At 39.9% G+C, this 27,676-nt stretch overlaps 4 protein-coding genes across 5 annotated transcripts; all 4 read left to right on the forward strand.

Annotated features, from left to right (window-relative positions):
- Positions 1-459: 459 nt before the first annotated feature.
- On the forward strand, positions 460-1,943 carry cfap97d2 (CFAP97 domain containing 2; the record flags this gene model as incomplete). The annotated part of the gene is made up of 6 exons (XM_083921072.1): positions 460-506; positions 685-787; positions 992-1,072; positions 1,264-1,382; positions 1,514-1,649; positions 1,830-1,943. The coding sequence occupies 6 exons, from the start codon at positions 460-462 to the stop codon at positions 1,941-1,943; spliced, it is 600 nt and encodes a 199-aa protein (XP_083777198.1).
- A 1,389-nt stretch (positions 1,944-3,332) lies between these two features.
- Positions 3,333-11,110, forward strand: cdc16 (cell division cycle 16 homolog). Its single transcript, XM_083921479.1, has 18 exons — positions 3,333-3,464; positions 3,684-3,738; positions 4,438-4,535; positions 4,707-4,745; positions 4,878-5,018; positions 5,676-5,835; positions 5,942-6,036; positions 6,617-6,750; positions 7,025-7,104; positions 7,239-7,288; positions 7,383-7,456; positions 7,563-7,688; positions 7,856-8,008; positions 8,365-8,428; positions 8,556-8,617; positions 9,594-9,729; positions 10,135-10,225; positions 10,352-11,110. The coding sequence occupies exons 1-18, from the start codon at positions 3,417-3,419 to the stop codon at positions 10,603-10,605; spliced, it is 1,860 nt and encodes a 619-aa protein (XP_083777605.1). The 5' UTR covers positions 3,333-3,416; the 3' UTR covers positions 10,606-11,110.
- Positions 11,111-13,439: 2,329 nt separating this feature from the next.
- On the forward strand, positions 13,440-19,616 carry upf3a (UPF3A regulator of nonsense mediated mRNA decay; the record flags this gene model as incomplete). 2 transcript variants are annotated; one of them, XM_083921602.1, is made up of 10 exons in its annotated part: positions 13,440-13,580; positions 15,229-15,335; positions 15,469-15,575; positions 15,791-15,889; positions 16,009-16,119; positions 16,235-16,290; positions 16,378-16,536; positions 16,632-16,765; positions 17,554-17,854; positions 19,259-19,616. In XM_083921602.1, 10 exons carry the CDS (start codon positions 13,440-13,442, stop codon positions 19,445-19,447), a joined length of 1,404 nt encoding a protein of 467 aa, XP_083777728.1. In that variant the 3' UTR covers positions 19,448-19,616. The 2 variants fall into 2 exon arrangements, with proteins under 2 accessions (XP_083777728.1, XP_083777729.1); XM_083921603.1 differs by having other exon boundaries at positions 17,554-17,842.
- Positions 19,617-21,447: 1,831 nt separating this feature from the next.
- On the forward strand, positions 21,448-25,795 carry p2ry8 (P2Y receptor family member 8). The gene is made up of 3 exons (XM_083921604.1): positions 21,448-21,518; positions 23,012-23,331; positions 24,637-25,795. The coding sequence occupies exons 2-3, from the start codon at positions 23,015-23,017 to the stop codon at positions 25,397-25,399; spliced, it is 1,080 nt and encodes a 359-aa protein (XP_083777730.1). The 5' UTR covers positions 21,448-21,518; positions 23,012-23,014; the 3' UTR covers positions 25,400-25,795.
- The last annotated feature ends 1,881 nt before the right edge of the window (positions 25,796-27,676 follow it).

Here is a 27,676-nt window from a genome sequence, read left to right on the forward strand (position 1 = left end):
CTGTAATTGTCTACATGCACCAAGAGGGGGACTACAACAATCTATGCCCTTGACCTCATTACTTCAATCCTGTCACGTTTTTTTTCATTAAATGTAATAATTCAACATTCAGATCAATCAGATCCATTCAACTATGACTCTAACAGAAAGCCTTTAGAAATGCATTTTTAAAATTCAGTTTGTATTCCAGTTGGTTTTCAGCTTTGAACTGTCTTCTGTGTGTCTTCACACAGCAGCTCATTTTACATTTTACACCCCTCGCTAATTAGCCTATCTCTATGCCTGTATGCGTTTCTCTGTGTGGAACTTGCTAAACAAGCACATCGTTTGAAACCATTCATCTCCGCTCTCTCCAGCTGCTGTCATGGCAACCATGTATGACTGGCAGAAAACAGACTGCAGTCTCTGAGCTCCAGACAAACCAGAGTCTTCAGAGCAGGAACACACTCTTATGGGCAGATGAAGACTTGTGATACTGAGACACCAGGGCAGCCACTGACTGTGAGGTGAGTCAGAGAGGCCTGAGGGACCGGGTTAGGTAGCATACTGTTCACTTTTACGTGATTAATTCTGGACCACACTACTACAACAGAAATGATACAACTTTAAGATGTGTGTTTATTTTGCTGGTGGAGGTTGTGGGTTAGTAGTATTGAGCCTTTGTTTCATGTTTTGTCTTGACAGGACCATGATCACGCACCTGGCATATCAACCCCTGCTCCCCACTGGAAACAAATATCTCCAGCAGAAATGGGACAAGGCCTCATATGATTTACACAGGGAAAAGGTAAGGAAAAACATATTTGGTTTTTGAAGTAACTTGATATCGTGTTAATAACCTGTTTTATTCCATATTTTGAATGTTTGGACCTTCACTTCAGGCTTTTATCCTAGTCACAAACTAACTGATTTAACCCTTTTTCCATTGGTATGTGTTGAAATTATTCAGTGCCTTATACAAAGCTGAAGGTTGTTTTTTTTTTCTCCCAAGGTGAAGTCAGCTAAGCCAACAATAAACACGACTCCACCAAAAACCTATGGTCACCTGGCTGTTAAGCTGAAGAACCTAAAGGTTGTTGTTGTCTCCTAAGTTTTCAACTCATGTCCACAGGGTGGCAGCAGATGTTTGAGTCACAAATGAGAATTAAAATAGCTCAGTAAATACAGGGTGATAATGTTTTTCACCTCATTTCAAAACAGAACATTGTATTGTTAAACCTGAGCTCTATGTTTCTATTTCCAATTGTTTGTTGTTGCATTAAGCGTGAAGAAGAATGGACTACGAAGATTCAGAGGGAAAACAATATGCTTATGGAGAAAATATCCCACATCATGAGGACAACTGGAGGAGTTGACAACAGGAACTATTATGACAGAAAAAGGTCTGTTGAGGTTGTGGCAGAACTATCACTTTAAAAGTACATACTCAAGACAGGCAACACGTTGTATTGCTAAGAAATAAGGTGACCCTTGAAACTAAAAACTAAACTGTTGTGTTTACTCTTCATTGCAGCCTTGGCAATGAGAAGCGACAGCTGGAGTTGCTCCGTATTACAAAGGAGAATCAAATGATCCTGTTCCGTTTGAGCCAGTGCAGGTCTCACTATAATCTGAGGAGCTGGCACGAGGACTGGCTCAAAACTCTCAAGGTGATGGATAGCATTGCACGTTACCCACAAGGAAGGACAAATCAGCAAAAGGTTGAAAAAAATGTCTTCTTTTCTAGATCAAGTAATATGCGTTAATCAAGCACAACCACCTCCTGTACTGTATTATATGATCTTTACTATACAGCATAATAAAGATTTTATTGTATGTTCCAATACCAGGTACAAGAAAAAAACGTAAAGATGCGCAGTTTTTGTGATAAAGAGCAAAAGATCAGTGCGGATGCAAACACACACAGCCCTGCAAGCAACAAGGCCAATTGCAAACGTGTCTGAGGAAAATGAGAAAACAAACCAGCGAGAAAGAAAGTACAAGACCAGAGATACAGCGGGACCTTGTTTTTTGGGTGAACGTATGCTATTCTGCACATTAAAGAAAATCTGTTAGTTAAATAGCTTTGCTGTTTAGGGCTTCTGCCATAAATTTATGAACACTGTTGAGAAAAATATGTATGCCCAGATATCTTAATCCTGAAATTTATATACTTCACTGCTTCTGGATGTCTGCTCAAAATGTGTACAGATGGTTGTTTTGTGGTGGCTAGCAGGCAAGGTAGTCCTCGATACAAATCTCTCTCTTTCTCTAATATGCAATGTGACTATGTCTCTGGAATAATTTGGTATCTGAATGTCTCTATGCAAACATGCTGTACCAAAGGTATCTCTGGCAAGATATTTGTATTCAATTATATATTCAAGTAAGGACAACTAAGGCTCTTAGAGTTTTCTTTACTCATCTACGGAAGGATCATCAATTAGTGCACTGGTTCTCAAACTGTGGTACTTGTACCATTGGTGCTACTCAAGCTCTCTAAGGTGGTACGCGAAGGAATCTCCCAAATAAAAACAGGAAACATTAATAACTATATTAATATAATACTAAGAAAGTACTTACATTTTTTACTCAGTAGCTGAATAGTGTAGCCCTACACAACTGTATTAACATTGGTCTTGGTGGTGGTACTTGAGAGAGCCTGATATTCCTGAGGTGTTACGTCATGTACAAAGTTTGAAAATCACTGAATTGGTGCAAGTTTTCTTCATCAAACACAATACATCTGTGGTTAACGGAGGCAGATTAATGCACAGGGTGGCCCAGGCTGCAGCCTGGGGGCCCCAGGTGTGCAGGGGCCCTGGATTGGCCAGACTAAAATTCTAAATTACTACACTGAGAAAAAAAAAACTTGCCTCCTATATTTAAAAATATTAGGTCACTGATTGGATAGATATGGGACACATTTATCCAATCAGCTGTCATCGTGCGGTATTTTTGAAGGTTGCGACTTTTTTTTCTTTCTAATAAAGCATGTTTAGTAATGTGGGGGGCCCAAATAAACAGTAGCCTAGGGGCCCATGAGCACCAATATCCGCCACTGGTGGTTAATGTAATTTTCACAAATGGCAAAATAACCTTTTGTAATTGTTTGATTGGTAACAAGAAATAAAACCACGAATAAATAAATAAATAAAAGGAATTTAATGTTTGTATATTGTTTTTATACTTATCTACAATGATTTTACAGCAATACAAAGCGAAAGTGAAAAAAATGTGGAACTGTCTGTCCAGCCTTAGTTTCCCGACGGTAGAATTTTGCAGGACACCGCTTGCAGAAAGAAGCCGCGGATTTGATTTTACGCTGCTAACAAGCTAGCTCGTACTGTTTTGTGCTTAGTTTGATACACTGTTTTAAGAATGACACATTTTTGATAGTCACACGGATCATTCTACAAAAAAAAAGAAAAGTCAAAATGAATCTCGACAGACTTAGAAAGCGAGTACGCCAGTACATCGACCAGGTAAGAGTTTTTTAATTATTATTATTTATTTCTGACTTTTATGTGTTGCTAGCTAATGTTAGCTTTCAGAGCGAACCTGTCGCCAATGGTAACAAACCTTGTAATAGCTTCACTGCTTTGGCTAACTTAAAGCTGACGCCCGGTCATGTAGCCATTCACATCACGGTAATAAATATACATTTAAGTGACTCTACCTGTTTTTTGTGTGTTTGTCCACAGCAACAATATCAAAGTGCTCTGTTTTGGGCCGACAAGATAGCGTCCCTGTCTCACGGTGAGTTAGGACCGTTATTTCTTGTATGACTAGTAGCCTGTATGTTAGCGGACTAAACCCACCAATCTGCCACATGAAGTAACAAAGCTTATGATGGTAGGACTGGCGTTTAATAGATGATTCGTGTTTGTCGTTTGTTACGTGCAGTCACAGCTGCTATGAAACTTTATTTTGAAGGCGGGTTATTGTGAATTTATTTATTCATGGTTTCACATGGGACACATACTGTTTACATAGAACAGCTGTCTAATGCAAGTATCATAGTGGTTTATCGCGGATGCTACAAAGATTAAAACGATGAGGTAAAAAGAAGGTAAACAGAGTACAGCGAGATACAATAAAGCACATGTTAAAAAGAAGACAAGCGAGGTTAAAACAGTGAGCTAAAAAGAAGATGAACTAAGGTCAACGAGATACAATAAAACACATTCAATAGTAACGTAGCTACAGACAACTAGACATGAGTGCGAGTTTGTTGCTGAATTAACCAGGATTTGGTAAATCTTAAAAATGTTGAAGTTTGCAGCAAATTTCAAATGATTAATTTTCAAGTTCCAGGACTTTCAAAGAAAAAGTTGTCTCAGCGAAAGATGTTTTGCGGAATGAAACTTTACACTTGCCACAGCAGTTTCCAAACAGTCCAATGTTATTGTTGTGTAGCCTGTCATTGAATACCATTCCTCTCTGTTTGTCATGCAGAGGATCCCCAGGACACCTACTGGCTAGCTCAGTGCCTTTACTTGACTTCACAGTACCACAGAGCCTCCCATGCCCTCCGTTCACGAAAACTTGACAAGGTAATTACAGGTTATTTTGTGTAAGTTGTTGACATGTGCAAAGCTTGGAAGTGGATTATTATGGCACAAGGATATGTGCGTATTTTAATTTGAACCGTTCACAACCATATCAATAGCATTATCTCCCTGAAGTCAATCTCTAGTCTGAAACATTTGTTTTCTTTCACACAGTTGTACGGAGCTTGTCAGTATCTTGCTGCTAGGTGCCATGTAAGTAACTTGAAAACGCACTCTGTGACTGTTTTAAACCCTCTTTCACGTGTATTGCTGAATATAATGTAGAGAAATCTACCAGATATTCCCTGTGCTTTAGATATCTTTGTTTATGACTGTTTTGTCTAGTATGCTGCAAAAGAGTTCCAGCAGGCCTTGGATATCCTGGACGCAGAGGAGCCAGCTAGTAAAAAGCTGCTGGACAGGACTCTGAAAGATGACAATGGGACACCGGAGTCAACCAAGGATTGGGACATGACCCCTGCCTCTGTAAGTCTGGGCAGTCAGCCTGTTGAAAAACTGGGATATATTGAATACAGTCTGTGATTTGGGTACTCCAATGCGACGATAGATTTTGGGCTGTCTTGTTTATCAGTGTTGCATGATGTGTTCTTATTACTCAGCATTGTTATGTTCATAACCACGCTATCTTTTTCATTTTTTAATAATATGTTTGTTTAATGATCTTACTGCTAATATGTAGCTTTACTGTCGGTGTATTTTCTTTTTTAGCCTTACGCAGTTCCACAAACCCACCACTGACTATGCTTTTATTTACCATACCTCATAATTTTTAAACATTATTTTGTATTGTAAGGAATATATAAGGTTCCCAGAATCCTCAAATGCAGTGCCACATGTATTTTATGTGCATATGTTATTTTCACAAGTTTAAAGACCAACATTAGCAATGAATGTTTTTCTTTGGTTTAAAAAAACTATACACAATACATAACACTGTAGATTTGTATTGCTCTGCAAAGGGTGTGTTGAAAACAATCAGATTTTTAACAGGAAAACTAAAAAAAACAGTATTGTTAATGTTGCGGGTGGAGCATTGGCCCCATATGAATGTATGAGTCATATTATGTACTATAGACTCTGCCCTCTTTCTGTTCAATCTCTTCCCTCTGTGAAATATTTCAGATCAACAGCTCTATCTGCCTCCTGCGGGGTAAGATCTATGATGCCATGGACAACAGACCACTGGCCACGTCCAGCTACAAAGAGGCCTTGAAACTGGATGTATACTGCTTTGAAGCATTTGACCTTTTAACATCCCACCACATGTTGACCGCGCAGGAAGGTGAGGCTGATCTGAGGCTATATGTGGATTCACCTTTTCTTTATTATCATTTCAAGAATTTGTAAAATGACGGTATTTGTGAAACGTGCTTTTAATTTTTCAAAAGAGAAAGACTTCCTCGACTCACTTCCTCTGAGTCAACAGTGTACTGAAGAAGAGGAGGAGCTGTTACACTTCCTATTTGAGAATAAGTTAAAGAAGGTAGGAGGACTTTGCATTTCATTTTACAAATAATTTTATAACACATGCTGTCATTGGTTAATTACATGATTAAGACTGATTATATTCTATATTTTTCTTATCATTAACTAAGCATATGAAAATAGCAAAACCAACAATTAATGTATCTACTTTTATAGGCAAAGCCTGATATAATGTATTCCTTTCTTGCCACAGACACATTGTTGTTCCAAAGCACATACTTTAGCCACATCGTTACACAGAATGACATGTTCCCTCATTACATTGAACATGGGCCCTGAGTCTATCTCAAATATACCCACCGTCCTGCCTTGTCCTTTAAATTTGACCTCATAGTAAGCTAACAACCAAATTACGCTTTCCAGTATTGCCAAGCTTCAGGATTCACTTATATGCAGTTAAAATTCATTGAAATACAAATGAATATTATGTATATTCTTTTGTTCTGTCCCCTCTTCACCCGTCTCCTTTCGCTGCCTTTTTTATGACCTTGCTTTATCTCCTTTCCCACCTTCTAACATTAAAAACCCAACACATGCATCAATCCACACACTCTCTTCTCTTCTCCTTCCCAATGCAGTACAACAAACCCAGTGATTTGGTGGTGCCAGAGATGGTCAATGGTCTTCAGGACAACTTGGATGTAGTGGTGTCTCTTGCTGAAAGACATTATTATAACTGTGATTTCAAGATGTGCTACAAACTCACATCAATGTAGGTGTCTTTGGGTTTCCTCTCAGTTAATTGACCTTTGTTTGTTGAATTGTTCAGCAAGTAATGTGGAGATTTATAAGGAGCCGCTCTGTAAATGTTGTGTGCTTTCATCATACAAACATCATACAATTTTCAATGTGTAGTCTGCTTTACTGTGCAGCTTTGCCTAAAATTCATACATTACCTCAACCAGAGACAGTGATTTGTTAGTAGCAGTGAGAATGTCAGTTAAAAATCCATGACCACTAAATTCTGCTCTGTTTTTATATTTCAGGGTGATGGTTAAAGACCCCTTCCATGCCAACTGTTTGCCTGTCCACATAGGAACTCTGGTGGAGCTTGGAAAAGCAAATGGTAAAATATATATAGCTAGGCATCCATTCTTGCATAAATTACTTTTAGTTGGATTGCATAGGCCGACCAATCATTATAAATGTTAATTGGTTTTGCTGAGATTCAAGCTATTTGTGTGTGTGTTTTTCCTGCAGAGCTGTTTTACCTCTCACACAAACTTGTAGACTTGTATCCAAACAACCCAGTAAGTGTTGCAGACACATCACCATCCATCATTTCCTTCTTTTTTTTTACAATACATGTATAGTATTTGATAACTAAATAAAAACCTTCATCAGGTATCCTGGTTTGCCGTCGGGTGCTACTATCTCATGGTTGGCCATAAAAACGAACATGCTCGGCGATACCTCAGGTATGTATTTGCACACGCAAAAGGAAGTGCATCCTGTTTGAGGCCACATTGCACACTGCATAGTTTTAGATGCAGTTATAGATATTGGGTATTCTGTCTCTTGTAGCAAAGCCACCACGCTGGAGAGGACGTATGGTCCTGCGTGGATTGCCTATGGCCATTCATTTGCAGTGGAGAGTGAGCATGACCAAGCCATGGCTGCCTACTTCACTGCTGCCCAGCTGATGAAAGGGTAGGTACATGACTGACAGGTCCTGGAGTTCTCAAATCCACATATTAACCTTTTATAAATGGGTGCTTTTTTAACCATAGACATACCTGTTTTGTCAGCCTGTATTGGTAATTTTGCCAATTTTTGACAACACTTTTGACACTTGATGTCTCCTGCTCCTCATCCAGGTGTCACTTACCCATGCTTTACATCGGTCTGGAGTACGGTCTGACCAACAACTCCAAGCTGGCAGAACGTTTCTTCAGCCAGGCGCTTAGTATTGCTCCAGAGGACCCGTTTGTCATACACGAGGTGGCGGTGGTTGCCTTTCAAAATGGAGAGTGAGTCATGCCGTCACAAACGCATACAATGAAAGGCCTTATGCCTCCAATTTGAGAAAGGCAGTCTTGTTGGCACACAAAGGGAATAAGAAGTGTGAAATGTGAACTGCATGCAACAAAATTCCAATTCACCTGTTTTGTATTCGGGTGGCAGCAAAAATCTCAAAGAATCAGATAAAAATTGTATGCAAAAATGTATTTCTGTAGTGTGGTTACTGCCACCTTAAAGCTATATTTATACATACAAAATTAAGTAACTCATAATACACTTGATGTAAATCTCACATGCTGACGTCTGATCGATTTTATAAAACATTCTGATGTGCCGTAACAAAGTTTTTGCGCATCTGTTTTAGCTGGAAGACAGGAGAGAAGTTGTTTCTTGATGCAATGGAGAAGATCAAAGCCATAGGGAACGAGGTAACCGCTAATTTATTTAAATAAAAAAGTATGAATGTGTGAACTATTAACGTCTTGGAAATATGACCATGTCCCTTTTAAGAGTTCCGTAATGTATGTTTTGTGCTATTTTTCTTTTAAACGTAAGGTCACTGTGGACAAATGGGAGCCTTTGTTAAACAACTTGGGTCATGTGTGTCGGAAATTGAAGTAAGTATGAAGCAGTTTTTTTGTTTTTGTTTGAATGAATGGCCATGAATAGGCTCAGCTACACTTGCAGCTCTGCCCTTTTTCTAAACGGCATGATGGATTTTACGGTCTTCTTTGAGGTAGCACATAGTACTAGTACGGAGGCTAAATTTATCTCGAGTGGATGATTGAAGAAGATTGGAGAGTGCACTATCCTCTAATTTGTTCATCCCCCCCTTATCTTATTCTCTTTCACCTTCCTCCTACAAACTATTTTCAGAGATGTGCTCACTGGTGATGTTGCAATCATTCAGCATAGGTAGGGACCTCATTGAGAATTCATGAAAAGACCCTTTTAATTAATTATGCATAGCCTTCAGTCAATAGATATAAGGGGCTTGCAGAATGTGTGCCACACAAGTGGTTGTTTTGAAAAGGTTTGGACTGATATTTTAAGGAGGGTTTCATCCATACAAAGTGAAGGTCTCACTTCAGTTGTTGATGCATTATCCTTACATTTATAAAGTTTTTTATGTTTCCATTCATCATATGCACACACAGCTGGGCGTGCGCTGATATGAAAACTTAGATTAGTATCATCACCGTGCTTCAAAACATACTTCATTCACTTTGATAATAGCTACTGTGCAGTGTTTACAGACAAAGATATGTTATTTTGTTGTGTTAATACCTTTGGCTGCCACTTTTTTAAGATAAGGTGCCATAATAAATGATTGCCTAGCCCTACTAAGTACGCATTGCCTTCAAAAGGCAGGAGTATTGAAAATGCTGTTACTTTCCTTGTGTGTAGATGGCATACAGACCTATGATATTGTCCATCAATATATATCGGCTGTATTTGTTGTCTTTCCTTTACTAAATACAGGCATGGAAAGGTTAATGTAGTTCATTAAATGTATTGTTATTTTCTGCAAACATCATTAAATATTTTTCGAATCAGTTGATATGTAATCGTATATCGTTTTTGTTTCTATAGAAAGTACGACCAGGCTCTGGAATACCACCGTCAGGCACTGGTGTTAATCCCTCAGCACGCCTCCACTTACGCTGCCATAGGATACGTACACAGCCTCATGGGCGACTTTGAGAGTGCTATTGACTACTTTCATACGGTAAAGTGCCATTTCGTTTTGTTTCTCACTGAAAAACCTTGAGTAACCTTAAGTGTTTAGCAAGACCTACCTGTACAAAGGACGGTTGAGCATCCACTGAGAGTGCATGAATAGAGTAACCATGGAAATCGGAACATTGAAAGGAGAACAGGGTGTCATTGAAGGTCATTTTGTTGAAAAGCTAGCTGTCTATTGAAAAAAAAAGATGTACATAAGATCAGCTCTAAGACCGAATAAATAAATACTACTTACAAGTGCAAGTAAACACCACCTGCTGTACAAAGTTGAAATGAAAATGAAGACTAGATAGAAAAATATATTGCATGATAAAAGTGACTGTTTTTTCCCCAACAGATGTGTTTTTGTAAGAAATGTATGAAGTTGGTGTGGTTTCTTCCTGTGCAGGCTCTTGGACTGAAAAGGGATGACACTTTCTCTGTGACAATGCTTGGCCACTGCATTGAGATGTACATTGGTGACACAGATGCCTATATAGGTAGGATACAGATGTTCTGCAGATTCAGAGGAGTTGTTTTTTGGTCTTTGAAATATCTGTTCTCAGATACTAGTGGGTATTTTAAGCTTGTGAAATGATGATGTGTTGTCATTTTTGTCCACAAAGGCACAGACATCAATGACAAGGTGCGAAGCAGCTTGAACACACCAGCACTGATGAAGATGCTGAACACATCAGAGTCTGGTGAACTTCTAGCCACGCCAAGATTGGAAGACCCCAGCATCACGTCTCTGGAAACGCCACTGCCAAATCAGGACAAGATGATGTTGGAGACGCCTCTGCGACTCTCTCTAACGCTCGAGTGTGATATGTACGAGAGCGACGTGATGTTAGACACCTTGTCAGACACCAGCACGTGATCTCAACCCATAAGGTGGTGGAACTGTCATAGCAACAGCTCGTCATAGGTTCACATATCCAAGCCCAAGGACAACTGTCAAAGCAATATCGGCACCTGTCCTCCACCAAAGGTTTCCTGTGGATTTCCCCTCTTGTGCATTAGATATGGTTGTGTCTGCAAGTGACAACACATAAAACATGCCAATGTGAACATTATGAGCATGAGTAAAAGTGTGGCTGGTGTACATCATATTAATTTTGCAAGAATGCACTTTAAAAGGGGAGTTAACATGTGCCTTGGTAAAGGTGTTGAGTACTTTAGCATTGGACCTTGGGTTAAGCCTAAAGACATTGGGAACATGTGACCCTCTGACGCTTGATTGAGCAGAGCAAACACAGCCTGAACACCTCACATCTAAAAGACTAAAGTCACTTATTACTGCCTATGGCAGGGCCCTCCGTGTTGCTTAACCTGTGGATTTACAAATTGAATAAAGAGCCAGCTAAATATGAGCAGTTTTTGGTGAAAACAATTCCGGGTAATTCCTACAATAAACCATGCATTTATCTTAAAAGAAAGCATATCTGTGTTTTGTGTTAAACAGAATAAAGTGGTTGATTTGTAAAAACCCATAAAACATGTTTAAATGACAGTGCTGGGATAATATTCATATCCTTAATTTCCTTAAAATCCTCGCTGAGATCCTGCACATTATATTTCTGGTGTCTAAATGGCTGAGAATTTTTAATTTACAGTACGAAATCGCCCATACATGTTAGTAAAGTTATTAGTTATAGAACTAAATCAAATGTCATTTGAAGATTGGAAAGGTTAAAATGGAAAAGACAGATGAGAGTTCTTGTGCAGCAAAGCTTTAACAATGTGAAACACAATGTCCCACTGTGTGAAGTGCGAACCACTGTAGATCAGACCGTCCCCTCAGATGCCATGTTACGGTTTAGGGGAGGAGTGAGGTCTCCCAGCCTCACAACTCCTCTCCGTCCCTTCTCTAACACTCACAGGTCAAATAGGCGTCAGTGTTTTGCCGTTTGCCTCCCGGACCTTTTCCCAATGGAGAGCGGTTGTAATAACTTCAGGAGAGATGGGCTGTACTCCGTCTAAGTCGGCCGTCATTTACACCCAAGACAGGGTCTACCGGGACCTGGACACCTGCTCCACTTTTGTCCCCAGCCTGAAGAGCTCCGTGTCGACACCAGAGACGCCTCGGCTCTCTGTGGAGACCAGCAGTGGCAGGCAATCTTTCCTCAGTGGTGAGTTTAGGGTCATTTTATAAAAACCAAATCCGCTTCTGATACACGTCCTAAAGTTGTCCACCGGGTTTTTAGAGACAAATCTCTCGCTCTTTTAAATGAAATCACTGTTTATAAAAAGTTAATTGTATTACTGCTGGGCAAAAAGCAGATAAACAGTGCATCACATTAAGTACGCTTAATAGAATAAACTTCCAATGAAATACCCCTTCGAAAACGTCATTTTTGTGGACCTTTTTCCCTTTTCCCCAGTTCCCTGCCGAGACGTCCACGGTCGGTCAGTGAGCCAGTCCTCCTACCCTGAATGCTGGAGCTCTGCGGGCAGCACCACCCCCGGCAGTTCACGCTGCACGGATCAGATGAGCTCGAAGCCCCGCGGGCCGACACCGGACCTGCACGCTGACACTGAGGGCTGCGGGACTGCTTGACTGGCTCCACCCTGCAGCAGCGGAGAGACACTGGGACATTTATTGATGAGCACAAGTGGGAGTTCATTATTTCTCACCACATGCAGCCTACTTGTTTGGAGCCCAGACTGCTTTACTTGTATGCAGTGATCCGGTGCGGTTAAGTGAAGGACACGCTGATCGTTGGTGAAAACCAGCTGTGAGATGAATGCGATCATAAATAAATGTGTCTGAACTAAGTATTTGCGTATGATGATAGCCTATTTAAAAACCAGGCCCACGAAACAATACCAAAGAAGTATGGCATAAGTTTGTTGAACTTGACACGTTGCTGATTTAGTTTAAAATGTAATTATTTGCCCAATTAAGGGATTTTATAGACAGTGGTTGAAAGTAACCGTAAATACATTTATTCAAGCACTGTGGCCTATTTGAGTAAATACTTTTTACTCAACTACATTTAACTAATTGTATATTCAGATATGCATATCATACACGAATACATCATGTTATCAATTATGGTAGGCCTATGCTATTATAGGTCAGACTACCCCGCAGTAGGCCTATATGAAAACAGTAATGCATCAATCATCAATAAATGATCCAATAATATACATATTATTCTGAAATGAACCGCTGTGAAAAATGAGTAATTTCTATTCTTTAGTATATTTTTGGTGCTAATCTTCCACTTACCCTATTATAAAAAACAAACAAAGAAACTATTGATCCTTCTGAATAATGGTCCGAATACTTCTTCCACCATACAATATCAAGCTTTGATTCCAGGGTTTTATTAGTAGTAGTAGTAGTAGGCCTTTCTAATGTTAATTAAAACAGCATTTAATAAGAAAAGACAATGAGATTAAAATCTATTTTTCAACAGTGTCCTGGTCAAGATATGCAGCTTAAAACAAACCAAAATCTATCTGAAACCATGAAAATAACTAAGGACAGTACAAATGACCGAATAATAATCCTACAGTCCATAAGAATAACTGAATAACTCATGTTCATATTATTATTTTGGTTTCACACCCTAAAAAAGGGGGCTGCGTGCTTCCAAAGGGCTTATGCAGACAGTTCAGAGAGCTTAATCTCGCTCCACTCGCGATATTAGTGTACTCTCGCGAGCACACAGCGACTTAACACGGGCGAGAGGAAGATGGAGAGAAATGAGGTCTGAAAAGGACCAAATGACCGCGGGCAAGGAGAAAAGCGTCGTGGAGATCCAGTTCAGAGACATCCCGAGAGAGCAGGACAACATCCCCGGGAACCTGAAGCAGAAAGAGGAGAAGAAAGAGGTTTTCACTAAGGTGCGTAGGCGAGCTTGTGTCGCATTGTTTACGCTGTGTGGGAAATGGAGGAGGAGGCATGGAGGGAGGAGGGATCATTTCAGCACCGCGGACAGCGACAGGAGGAGGGATTCACAGTCTGTCACATACCTGTAGACCTGAATACCCTCAAATCATTCTAGATTTCATATTGCCATCAGACTTTATTTTTATGTAAAGCCGACCACAAAAAGATGTTCACAACACAGTCTCCAAACAGCCCGCACTCCCCGTCTATGGATTAAAACGGGTTCTCTCTTGCCATTTTACGATTTAAGAAGAAGAAGAAGAAGAAGAAAAATTACTTTATTTATCCCGCAACGGGGAAATTAAATTTTTTCACTCTTATTATTAATCATGTTACACACACACAGGCCCGAAATACACACATGCACAAACAGGACCTATACATGCAATTAATGGAGAGATGTTTGAGCGAGGGGGCTGCCAGTGACCGGCGCCCGGAGCAGTTGGGGGTTCAGTGCCTTGTTCAACAGCACCTCGGCAGTGCCCAGGAGAAGAACTGGCACCTCTCCAGCCACCAGTCCACGCTCCATACATGGTCCACACAGGGACTTGAACCAAGGACCCTACTATTATAGTATCCTATATTCCAATTTCCCAAGTCGCCAAATAGTTGCCAAGGTGTCATGGGAATCTGAGTAATGCTGCAACTTTCATTGTCAGCATTTATTACTCTATATATTGGAGTAATTCAGTTGTTTATTAACTAAAATACCAACAGAGCCCAACGTGATGCCTTTAAAATGCTTATTTTCTCTTTGTACATTTGATTGTGTTAAATTTTTGTATTCTGTTTAAAATAGAATTTAAAAATCCCCCTGAGTATCTTTAAGGTTCACAACAAATCATGCTTTTTAACTCTGTCAGACAGTATAACACCAGCATACTCTCCAACCCTTTGTTGATAGACTTCCCAAATATTATTTGTGTCTTGTTGTACACACCTGTTCCCAAAAAGGCATATTTGGCATCTATGGCAACCATTAGATCTGAGGGTTTGATGTTTGCCTGCACAGCATGAGTCTGTAACAGTTGGCCTTTTGACATGTCAGGTGGGTTTGAGGACTGAAATGTTACTCGCGCGGTTTAGCATTGCACTTTCCATGAAATAAAGTATGTGAAGCTCCAAAAGTGCTGCAACTACGCTTCCCATAATGCAACTCAAAAGTGTATTCTGTAAAACCCTCCCTGCCTGGTAAATGCCGTCATCGTTAAAGCTGCTCATCCCCAGTTTGTAACTGCATTTAGGCTTTCTGATTAAAATGACTCTGATGACATCATCAAGGTTATTCCTCTCCCAGACACATTGAAGACATTATACAACTACAACAGGCTATGTAAATCCCTTATATGCTCCTTTTATGAGCATGGAGCAGAAGAAATACACAGTAAAAATCATTATATCTAACATTTTTCTATACCCTGATCACATTCACACAATTCCATTATGTCATTCTCTGACGTGTTTCTGCGAAATCTAGAGACGTCCACATCTCAAGGATAGATGTTGTTGAAACCCTTTTTGCAGAAATACATAATTACTTACACTACAATTAAGCTTCTTCCTGCTGAACTAAAGAAATAACATATATTTGACTGATCACAGGTGGTGATTCGAAGGCTTCCACCCAACCTGTCAAAGGACCAGCTAGAGGAACAGCTCAGCCCGCTTCCATCTTATGACTATTTTGAATTCTTTCCAGCTGATCAAAGGTAATCATGATCACCATCATCAACAAATAACGTGTGATATATTTATACTTATGATACTAAATCCTGTTGCTTTCTCCCTTACATGATCGTGTTTATAGCTTCTTCTTCTCTGTCTCCTTCTCTCTTTCCACAGTCTCTACCCTCACCTGTTCTGCAGAGCATACATCAATTTTAAAAACCCTGAAGATATCCTCCTGTTCAGGGACCGATTCGATGGCTACGTCTTCATTGACAACAAGGGTATTTGTTTTAATTCAGTTTGACCATGGTGGCCATGTGGACACACAGTGCAACATATTCTGCTATATTGAGCGCAAACAAAGATTTGTTTGTTTTACAGCTACAGGTTAAATTTTATGGAGCGAGCCAGCTGTAGATCTTTTGTTGCCATTGTTACTATTTGATTGCTGGTCTGTTAAATGATGAGCTGCCTTTCTATTTCAATATTTACTCAGGCCAAGAGTATCCGGCAGTGGTAGAGTTTGCTCCCTTCCAGAAAATCTCAAAGAAGAAGCTAAAAAAGAAAGATGCCAAAACTGGGAGCATTGAAGAAGGTACTGAAATACAGAATTAAAACATTCTCATCATATGCAATGACGTAGACATTATAGTCAGCTTTGAATATTTAAACGTATGTTGCTATAAACTCATCCTGGATCTTTTAACCCCTCAGACCCAGAGTACAAGCGGTTCCTGGAGAATTACTCCTGTGATGAGGAGAAGTCTATGGCCAACCCTGAGACTCTGCTGGGAGAGATAGAGGCCAAGACCAGAGAGCTCATAGGTAAAGTACCATAGACATGGCAGATTATAGTTTTTTAACTAAATTATCAAGATTCAGGTGTAAAGGAATTCAGAAAAATCACTGAACTGCTGTTTTTTTTTTTGCTCAATTTTAGCCAAACGGACAACACCACTGTTGGAGTACATCAAAAATAAGAAAATTGAGAAACAGGTAGGAAATTAAAAAAATGCTTGAATGAAAAGAAATGACCTAAATAAAAAAATAAATCAATTCAAATGTGTTAAACTTTCTTTACAGAGAATAAGAGAGGAGAAGAGAGAGGAGAGAAGAAGAAGAGAGCTTGAAAAGAAACGTCAAAGGGAGGAGGAGAAGAGAAAGCGACGAGAGGATGAGAGGCGCAAACGGAAAGAGGCAGAGAAGCAGAAGAAATTGTCTGATAAAGACATCAAAATTAAGGTAACTCTTTATGACTTAAAATCATTTTCATACTTGTTTATGTCATTGTAGTAACATGTAACAATGGGGTGTTCCGGTATTATCTGTATATTCAGCTCCTGAAGAAGAGTGACAGGGATGATGATGTGGATTCAGACCGAATGAAGGACAAAAGTGACATTGGGGAAACAGAAAGAGGCAAATGGGAGAAATCTGGAGGACAAATGAAGTCGAAGGACCCCAAAGAAAAGTAAGGACTGGTGTGAGATGGCCACTATTTGTCCAATATGTTACTGCTTTACATTCAGGCCTACTTAAGGAGTTACTGGTAACTTGGTGAGTGTATCTTTTGCTAATGTGGCTAGCTTTGTCTCATAAAATAGCTCCCTATTTAACATGAAAAGAGATATATTGGGGGAAAAAAAGGCCGTGGAGCATCTGCAACAAAATATAAACATCGACATTTATCGTTTCAGTTTGACAGTGTAATATAATGTGGATGAAGAGATCAATAAAAGTATAGATATATTTCCATGTTACAATGAGACGTCAATCCTGCAGTTTTCAGTGTTAGTAAGCAGCTTTATTCCAGCAGGTCAGGCGTTAGGTTGTCAGTGGGAAGGGTCTCTGCTGATTAATTAAATAGCTACTTTAAACCACTTAGTAGAGGACATTTGCAGCCAAAAGGGATCTATAAAAATGACTTCACAACCTGGCAATACAAATATATGTTTTATATATTCTAATGAATTGTTGCTGACCACTTTTAGATAATTAAAGGCACAAATATTCATAAACGGGTGCAGCCAGGGTTGGAATATGCTATAACTAAGTAATTGTCAAGTCTCTTATTTGCACTTAAAACAACAACAAAACCTGTTTTTAATGTTTTCAAAGCAGGTAAAATACCCTTGAATGTAAATGTACATCTTTATTTCATGGTAGGACAAAGCATACACCCTGATAATAACAACAACTCTATCTGTAATACTTATATGCAGTATGTGGTGTCTGTCTAACCTCCACTCTGACCACTAGAGGTCAACCTGAGAGTGACAAGGAGCAGAGAGAGCAGCACAGCCGCAGACAGAGAGATAAGGATCACCGTGGGAAAGACGAAGAGAGGAAACGACAGCGACACCACTATGAGTTTGATAAGTTTATGCGGCGCAAAGATGAGACCAAATGGGGGAAGGGCTACTGCCAGGACCGAGCCAAGAAAGAGGGGCACCATCATGGTTATTCTTACTGTCCTGACAGTGGAGACAAACTGGGAAAGGAGGACAGGGAGGACTTGGGTAACAGGAAGGAACGTCTCCGAAACAAGGTGAGCGAGAAGGTGAGCATGAGATGGGGGGAAGGTGACAACTAATTATTATGTCTCTCATGATGTAGACTTGTAACTGTTTTGTTCTGTTTTTTACAGATGACAATCATCAGTTCAGAGAATTCATGGTTCTTTACTTTCAGTGTATATAGAAACGATCTCTTTAAGGACACCCATAAGCCATGATTGAAGGTCTTAAAGCCAGCATAGAGATAGCACTTAAAGGGATAGGTCACATTATTTGAAGTGGGGCTGTATGAGATACTTATCCATGGTCAATCTATTACTTACAGTAGATGGATTGATTGGCCACCTTCAGTTTGGAGAAGCAGAGAGGAGGACAGGCATGGAAGCTAAGAGAGAGGAAACGGTTAGCAGCTAAACATATTTTAGTCACCTAAAAAAAAATCAATATCAGTTTACGCTATATTTAGAATATTTTCACCACTTTATTTTGCCGTTAAACAGCCCTAATCAATTTTAAGCTGGGGTGGAAGTGAAGGAGTATCTTGACAAACTAATGGATTGGTGCGGCGTAGTGGTAGACCAGCAACTGCCATGTCCTGTGAGGTCAAAATATTGTTTCTGTTAAACTGATATTGATTTTTTTTAGGTGGCTGAAATGCATTTAGCTGCAGGTTCCATCCACAGCAGTAAATTGCTTAGCTTCCATGTCTGTCCTCCTCGCTGCTTCTCCAAACTGGGGGCAGCCGGCCGTCATATACTGAAAGAAATACACTGACTGCGGATAAGTACATCATACAACCTATTCAAAAACTCCTAACTATCCCTTTAACTTGACTATTGCAGCCAGCGTTCTTCAGTAACCTTATTCCTAAATGTCATGTATAAAAGAAAAGGTTTTCCATTTACATGATATTTACTTTCATTACTATGAGGCGCAGGGTTTGATACTTGAAGTCAGTCTTTCAGCACTCTACCCTTGTTTATATCAATTTCCTTCAGGTGCTGCAGCTTCCTCCCACAGAACAAAAGCATGCAAATCAGGATGCCCGGTGGCTCAGTGGTTAGGGCAGACGCCCCATGTACAGAAGCTAAAAGTCCTCATAGCAGCAGCCCAGGGTTCAACACTGCACTTCGGCCCTTTGCTGCATGTCGCCCCCTTTCTCTCTTCCCAATCTCCTGTCAACCTCTAGCTGTTCTCTGTATAATAAAGGCATGAAAGGCCAATCAATATTGATTATTAAATTTACTCAGGTCATCATTATTCTACTGTACACAAGAAGTGCATTTTAATAGTGAAAACGGTGTTTTCTGTACCAGCTAGTACCTCAGCCCTGTGTGACTCGTAAAAACAATACGCAGGTAAAGCGGATGAATGTATATGTTAATATGTATATTCAAAGTGTGTGCTGCTTGTCTCTCCCATGTCCCTGCTCTCTTGTCTCCATGCAGGACCGTCCAGCCATGCAGCTCTATCAGCCCGGCGCACGCAACAGGAAGCGCATGAGCTCAGCAGGCAAAGGCTACGACTGCATCCCTGTGGGCCACTCACCTGAACCTGGGTCAGAGCATTGCTATGAGGCTGTCACTCTGGCAACGGGGCTGGAGAAGGGGTTTGAGAAAAGCAAAGATGAACAGTGAGCTCTCTGGATGTTTATTGGGGGAAAAAAACAAATAAATTATTCAGTTGATGGCGGCAGGTTTGACAGATTATCAGTGAGCTTTTAAGAATAATACCCCACTGAGGGAGAAAGGCACTTCAAAAGCAAACAGTCTTTTAGACATTTTCATCCGTATTAGACGTAACAGAATTCAGAGCTTTGACTGTTGGTTAAGATTTTTGTTTTGCTGGAGCATCAACATTTTTAGTACACACTAAATATTTTAACTGTCTCACTGTTTAGTATTCAAAGAAAAAATACGGAGAACAGTGGGGAAAAAAAAACCTTAACTGTAACCATAACCGTCTGTTTCTTGAAGTGTGTTCCTGTAAGAGGCAGCTCAACTGTGGTGTCCATCAACAATTTTCTGGTGAAACCATCCTCAGCTACAGCTCTTGTTCCCAAGCCTTTGTAGACACAGCTGAACCTGGATGTTTTTAATAATCCTATAGACTCAAATTACATATAATGTGAGTAGAACAAGCAATGGATGTAGAAAACTTCACAGATGAAGTCCTGTGTGTATTTTTGTGTGTAAACCTGAGCCAATGAGAGGGGATGGGAGTTGTTGATAAAGAGGACAACGTTTTACCATTTAATCCTAGTTTTTAATGTGTCTTATTACACTTTATCCCTCTTATTCTAAGGTGTCATCCAACAGGGATAAGCTTTGTACATGATCATCCATAAGCCAGGAAGAACACTCTACATTTCTATAAAGCGTTTCCTACGAATAAAATGTAAAGTTGAAAAGTATGACCACATAAATGGAAACAATTAGTTTTCTATGCTGTGTGCATGATTTTCTATTAATCATGTCAACTAAATGCCACAAATATTGATAAAGTAATGTGTATGTTTAACATGCCTTATATTATTTTTGCACACAACCTAACGTTTGTCTACCATACCTCTTGTATCATAAAGCTTTTTTCTTTGAAGTTTTGGGGAAATAAAGCTCTTGTACCGTTATAAGAGATGTAATCAGTGTTTCAGTCATTGTGGTGTTCTCTGACAGTTTGGGTGAGGCAACATTTGTCTGCAGCACTGCCCATAGTACACACTGACATGGAAGATATGAGTCAATTATAGTTAGCGATGTGTGAACACATATGAATAGTGGTATCTTATTAGTGGTTTTATGCTCGCCGAGGTGTGTAAATAATGACACTCAAGGCAGTTTATCCGAACTTTCTTTTCTCTACATGTTGAAAACAGAATGAAGGCAAGTGCACATACATTTTGTTTTTTTACCTGTTGTGGGTGATGATAACATTTTTTATGCAATGCTTATGTATTTCAATAATCTTAGTAATCTCACTGGAAGTGTCTGTGGCAGTGTGGCGCAGATAAAGCAGAACTACCGTAATCAACAGGAAGCCAGCAGCATAAGAACACATCCCGTGAATCTCGTGAGCAAAGCGTTGAAATCTCTTCTCATTTCACCTCAAAACAAGTCTTTATCCTTTGTGATCCGACTCAACCCAAATGTAGGGTTTTTCTTCTTGAACATTTGCATATATGTCATAGGCGTTATCTATGTCACATCTCACTGATTGTTTCTTCCCATTTCAATCACAGCAGCGATATGACTGATAATGAGTAGAAGTGAAAGTAACACCCTTTGACACGCCATCAACTCCCAAGACATTCAATAGTACTGAGGTGTAATTGCGTTTCCATTCAGGTTCCCTTTACGCCCCTTACTCTTCCACATTAACAGGTATAGTTGTAGAGATTGTAGGGATTATTCATGAACCACAGGTTGATGAAAAGGGCAATTGTGTAGATAATCATGATGACTAAATGTACGTGTTCCACATAAGCATTAGGGAGTTTTAGACATGTCATTTCCCAGACTGACGGTGATGTTTGGCTGTTGCTACAGTTGGTAGAATAAAGCTCGTCACATGATCCATTTCCTCTCTTTCTCTCTGGAACTGTAACACGTTCAAATCTCATTTCCTCAGCAGCCACAATATCTGTACGCTCAACTGTAACCAACTCGTATGCCTACCTGCCTCTTTTCTCGCCTGCCTCCCTGTTCATAGGTGAGTGTTCAACTGACTCCGACTGAGATTTATCAGATCAGAAGTGCTCGCCTTATAAATAGTTTTTATCTTTTTTTCATTTCAGATATTGACTAGACATGGGTTTAAACTAGTCCACGTGTCAGTTTCTCAATACTTGCTATACTGCTATGTCTACCTTTAACGTAACAGCAAAAGCTATTTGTTCAGAATGTGTTGTTTTTACATGTGCCCATTGACTTGATATCATAAAGTAAAAGAGAAAGAGAAAGATCTTCACAATATGCTATTTATTTTTTTTAATTTTTGGACAATATTTAGTTGTCTAGGATTTACAGGGTTCTCACAGTTGATGTAGTGCTTGAAACTGTTCGAAATGTAGGTTAGATAGGATACGACAACTAGCCTACTTACAAACAGGTGACACGTTTAATGTGTCTCACCCTTCTATGCTGTCACAAAACATAATTAAGGTAGTTTATAGCACAATTATATCTAATTTAACTTGATGTAGAACAATAATCTGAATATGCACTGTATATAATAAACAGCTGTAATGTGGTGGAAAAGCTTGAAAGGTGCTTTAATTTGACTTTGGAAAAGGTGTAGAAATCCCAAAAGTTAGATCCAAGGTACAACATTAATATACAGTAGCATGTGATATACAGGATACACTCACTTAAGTATGGTATGAATGTAAAAATGTCATAGCATAAATATGCATCAGGTAAAAGTCCAGGGAGAAAGAAGGTGAAATAGATCAAATGAACAAACTTATTGTATTTTATTCATTACTCTTTTATCTTTTTTATTTAAAAAAAACAACCCACAATTGCCTTTAACCAGAAAAGTCTTAGTTTCCTAATTGTCATTATTGCAATATAATGTGTTTTCTGTTTCTGTTGTAGTAATGGGTACTTCCCATTGTATAGCTTTCAGTACAGATTACCATGGCTCAGTGATGTGTGGTATTTCATCATCATTTGGTCTGTGGTAATTGTCCCCACCAACATTTGCACCAAGTGTCAAAGAAAGTGTTTGCATTCCTTACAGTGTTGACTTCCTCGTCACAAAAATACCATTCAGTTTTGCTTCAACACACATTTTAAGCCGTTTATAATATGGTTATTGGCAGTTGGCAGTTGTGAGTCTGCATCCCCAAACATCTTCATGTGTCGATTTTACACGAGGTACCCGGAGCGACAGTTGGCACTTTTCACCACAAATCAAGCGTGTCCTTTTCCTGTGTGAAAACTCCACCCAGCACATGTGCTTCTTGCACGCAAACAACAACACAGACAGCACGGAGTATGCTGCTGTGTCTGTTTTAACACCTTTTTACATCGGTCTGTTTAAGAGGAAATATTGCAATCAGTAGCTGGCATCCCTCTAGATAAGGTCTAGTGTAGCTTTTCTTTTCTGACGTTTCATGCTTTTTAATTTGAATATTACAAAACAATGACATGATATGAATTAAGATGTTTCACAAGCCTTTGTTAAACCCCTGTACACAGGTGATGAGAAGCCATTACCACCCAGTCATGACGGGAAATTCCAGTACCTACAAGCCAGACAATGCCACCCGGTCCCTTTTTTTGAATTTCAGCAACAGTATTGGCATCTCTGTCATGTATATGTTCATCACTGCCATAAGCCTGATAGGAAACGGCCTTTCCATGTGGCTCCTCATCTTCCGTACCTCCCCCAAGACTCCCTCCATCATCTTCATGATTCATCTCACCCTCACCGACTTGGCTGTTGGCATTGCCTTGCCCTTTCAGATCGCCTACCAGCTCCAAGGATACCACTGGACCCTGGGACACAAGATGTGCAGGTATTACATTTAAATTGCAGGACACTATTAGTGTGGGACTAACTAAGAATGTGACGTCTTGAACAGAAATGTTTCGGTTTTCAACTTGTTTTGTTTACCTTATGTTTGTCAGGGCAAACATTATTTTCACACATTATTTATTTTTTACAACTCGTGTACACTCATAACCTGACTCTGCCAGATGGATTGATTCGCATTTGCTCAGCATAACCATCTGGGAACTCTTGTTTGGAGATCTTTTGGGAAGGGGTGAAAATACTGGTTGCTGATTGGATAAACCATCTGTCTATTACCAGCATATGGGCCAAATCAACCAATCAGATCAACAAATCGTATGACATACAGTACTAGCAGCGTCGGGGCAAAGCTCAGAAAGTAAACAAGATGTCGGTAAAGGATATTTGACGTTTGTGTAACAAGGATTTTGCGATAAAGGGCACAATTTCAGGTGCACGGTCCATATCCGAACAGAAGGATCCAAGAGAAAAAAGCAATAGCGAGAAGCCGCCATCTTGTTTACAATGAACAGTCACTTCTTGTTTCTTCACACTTAAATCCGCCCTAAAACCAACACTGATTGGTTCAGTCGCTTGGCAAACTTCTCCAAATTTTCTCCGTTGCACGTTTCCAGACTGGTCTGTGAGTAAAATACAATAGAGCTTGTGAGATCAGGATGAGGCTAGTACACCCACACTCCACAAATTTGAGTAATTTGACATTTTGAGAAATACAAATATGGGAGTAGCCTTGTATTGATCCATTCATCTCAGCCTATATCTTGGCAAGAAGAAAATAAATAAGTGTTTGTACAGTGTGAAGCTACAGCATGCAGCCGGTTAGCTTCGCATAAAGACTGTTGGCCTGGCACTGTACAATTGTAACAAAAGTTGCCTACCCACACCTCTTAAAGCTCACTATTTTTGTATGGGTTATTGGTCAGATTTTATTTTGGCTATGTGCAGTGTGCAGATTTCCTGGTGGTTTCACAGTGGTGAAGGCTCTAAAACCACAACTTGTTATTTTTACACTTCGGTTCTTGCACTGAATAAACAAATTAGGCATAAAGTGTTAATTAGGGAGCTCTAGAGGGGCTGGCTTATTACCTTTGGACAGAGACAGACTAGGTTTTCCCTCCTGTTTACAGTTGTTCTGCTAAGCTATGCTAAGCTAAGCTACCGAGCTGCTGGCTTTAGCTTTATACTGAACAGACAAATTGGAGAGTGGTAGGCCTATTGATCTTCTGATCTTTCATTTTGCTTTAGCCAGTGATTAACTAACACTCTTTGTTAATGTGTCCACCTACAGTGTCATGACCCTTGTCTTCTACACCAATATGTACTGTTCCGTCCTGACCATGATGGCCATCGGAATTGACCGCTACCTGGGCATTGTCAGGCCCATGCTGTTCAGGCAGATGAAGAGGAAGTCCATCGCTGTCATCAGCTGCCTCCTCATGTGGGGTTTGGTTCTAAGCGTGCTGTATCCACTGATGACCACAGACCTGACCTTTGATATTCCTGAACTCGGTATTACCACATGCTTTGACGTGCTGAAGAAAGACATGCTCCCATCCAAGGCTGCCTGGGCGACCTTTGTCATGGGCATGGTGTTCATCCTCTTCCTCTTCCCCTTATGTGTCACGACATTCTGCTATGTCAGTGTCATATGCAAACTGTCCAGAGACTCCAAGACAGCCCAGAAAAAGAGAGCGATACGTCTTGCTGTAATGGTTCTCCTGGTCTTCATCTTCTGCTTTGCCCCCAACAACATCCTCCTGTTGGCTCACAGTATTCTGAGAATCTTCTACGATCAGTCTCTCTACATGGCTTACAAACTGTCTCTCTGTTTCAGCTGCCTTAACAGCTGTCTCGACCCCTTTATTTATTACTTTGCTTCCAAGGATTTCAGACAAAAGCTGAGAAAGATAATGAATCTGCACAGCCTGAGTAGTGCGGACTCAATGAGGATGGAGCATAAAGAGAGTTTGTTCTCGACACATTGCAATTTCGAGGGTCCAGAGAGAGAACACAGCAAGGTGTCTTCGATGCGACAGCACACCACAGCATAGACAGTTTGTGAGAGAAAGAGAGGCTTGAGACAAAGGAAGTAAGAGGAAGAAAGGGTGTTAAAGGTTGATTGTTTCAAGCTCTTATCGGTTCTGTCAAAATAAATTTAAAATGAACTTGGACAGCAGTCTTTTTGCTAACTGAATTGTTTTTCTTGCATTACCCTACTTTGTAAAAACATTTATTGTATGTGTATTTTAATTTCAGCTACAAGCATCAAAATAATTATTTTTGATTACAAAAAATGAGCATGCAAACGTGCAAAATGAAATGTGAATTTAATCTTTGTATCATATAAGAGTTCTCTGACTGACTGTAATATCATTTGAAACATTATCTCTGTACATGTCTCTGTAAATATCTGTATTTTTGTACTGCGTTTATGGATTTGTATCATTGACCCCTTTCACCTTTTACTAGTTTAAAGTTCCTCCTATTCTTTTATTTTATGTTTTTTGTTTTCTCCCTTTACAAAATAAATGCATTATTATTTTTAGTGTTATTATTATTTATGGAAGTAGTAGTAGTAGTTCATTCATTCATTCATCTTCAACCGCTTGTCTCTGTCAGAGTCGCGGAGGGGCTGGAGCCGATCCCAGCTGACATCGGGCATGAGGCGGGGTACACCCTGGACAGGAAGCCAGTCTAACGCAGGGCACATAGAGACACACAGAGACAGACAACCATTCACACCTATGGGCAACGCTTAGAGTCATCAATGAACCTAACATGTGCATGTCTCTGGACTCTAGGAGGAAACCGGAGAACCCGGAGAAAACCCACGCAGACACGGGGAGAACATACAAACTCCACACAGAAAGGGCCCCAGCTGGGATTCAAACCGGGAACCCTCTCGCTGTGAGGCGACAGTGCTAACCACCACCACACCATGTCACCCAGTAGTAGTAGTACTATACAAAAAAATGTCAAATGTGGGAGGAATGGAAATAAAAGGGAAGGAACTGCGGAGAGCAAGTAGTCATAACAAGAGTGAGATTAGGGCATACAGTGTTGAACAGTACAATGCACTTTATAGGGCATCACATGGGAACTTAGGAGAGGTATCTGCCGTTGTCAGAAGTATGAAGTGAACAAGGAAAGGTTAAGGAAGAGACTCTGGGAATAGGGTTGGGAGGACAATAAATATTTAGGATTTATTAATCAAAGAAGAAAAATGTAAAGCCTACTTGATTTTCTTTTATGAGAATCTGATTTAATGAAGATAATCAAATTTTGGTATTTTTCTTATTTATTTATTTATTTAATTGTATTTACTTACTTACTACTTCTATTTCTTAATGGGGAAAGTACTCTGGTTCTAGTCTAGGCACCAGAGAGGTTATAATAATCTGTTTATAGCATTGTAACCATAGACATATAAAGAGTAGATGCCGCATCGAACGTTGGGCCGCGAGAAATGCGGCCGCCATCTTGGATCGGTCCTTCTCCCAGATCAGTTCTATGAGTGACTCGTTGAGCCTCTGAGTTGAGCAGCAGAAGGAACAAGATGCCAGAGCACTGTGCAGCGTATTCCTGCTCTAATCTAATATTACAATATTACAATTCATAATCAGTACGGTACAGTACAATTTTAAACAATTATACATAAATCCATGCATTTTTGAATGTTATAGTGAGTCCCTCAGGCTGTGGCAGGTAGATACATATTTAGCTGCCAGAGGAGCTGCTGTCCCTTATTATATTATTATCTTCTCACAGTAGAGGCGTGGAGATTAGCCTCTGTGGGAATGTTAGTTAATTTACCCCCGGCCAGATGTGTGTGTGTGTGCATGCCTGTGTAGATATGAAAGGAGAAGCAGGGAGGAGAGGGGTTGTCGTACATGTGGTCCAGTGTAAATGGTTGCACATTTCCAGCAGTAGGTCAGCGGAGGATGTGCTGTGGTTTCATGAGAGGAAGACACTTCAGAGACAGTTCATCTCAGGTCACCTCAGATATTCTCAGTTTTGTTTTTTTTAAATATTGAACATGACTTTGAGATGAATTATGAGATAATTTTTCATGTCATGTCACTTTTTTTTTTAAAGTTTAGACTATCAAAGGAGAAGTGACAGAATCTGACCAATATCCTTTGCTGTTAAACTGTTTCATCAAACAGGAGCAACATGATGTGGGGTTTATTATAAAGAATGAATTAGAGATTTACGAGGCAGGCGTGAACATGTATTTCCACTCTGTGCCCGATATTCTCACAGCTGAACTAAATGTTAAACACATTTTGACTTGGTTCTCCACATCTCCACTTAAAGCAGGACGAACG

The sequence above is a fragment of the Echiichthys vipera genome (genome assembly GCF_963691815.1).
Source record: "Echiichthys vipera genome assembly, chromosome: 10".
Classification (NCBI taxonomy): domain Eukaryota; kingdom Metazoa; phylum Chordata; class Actinopteri; order Perciformes; family Trachinidae; genus Echiichthys; species Echiichthys vipera.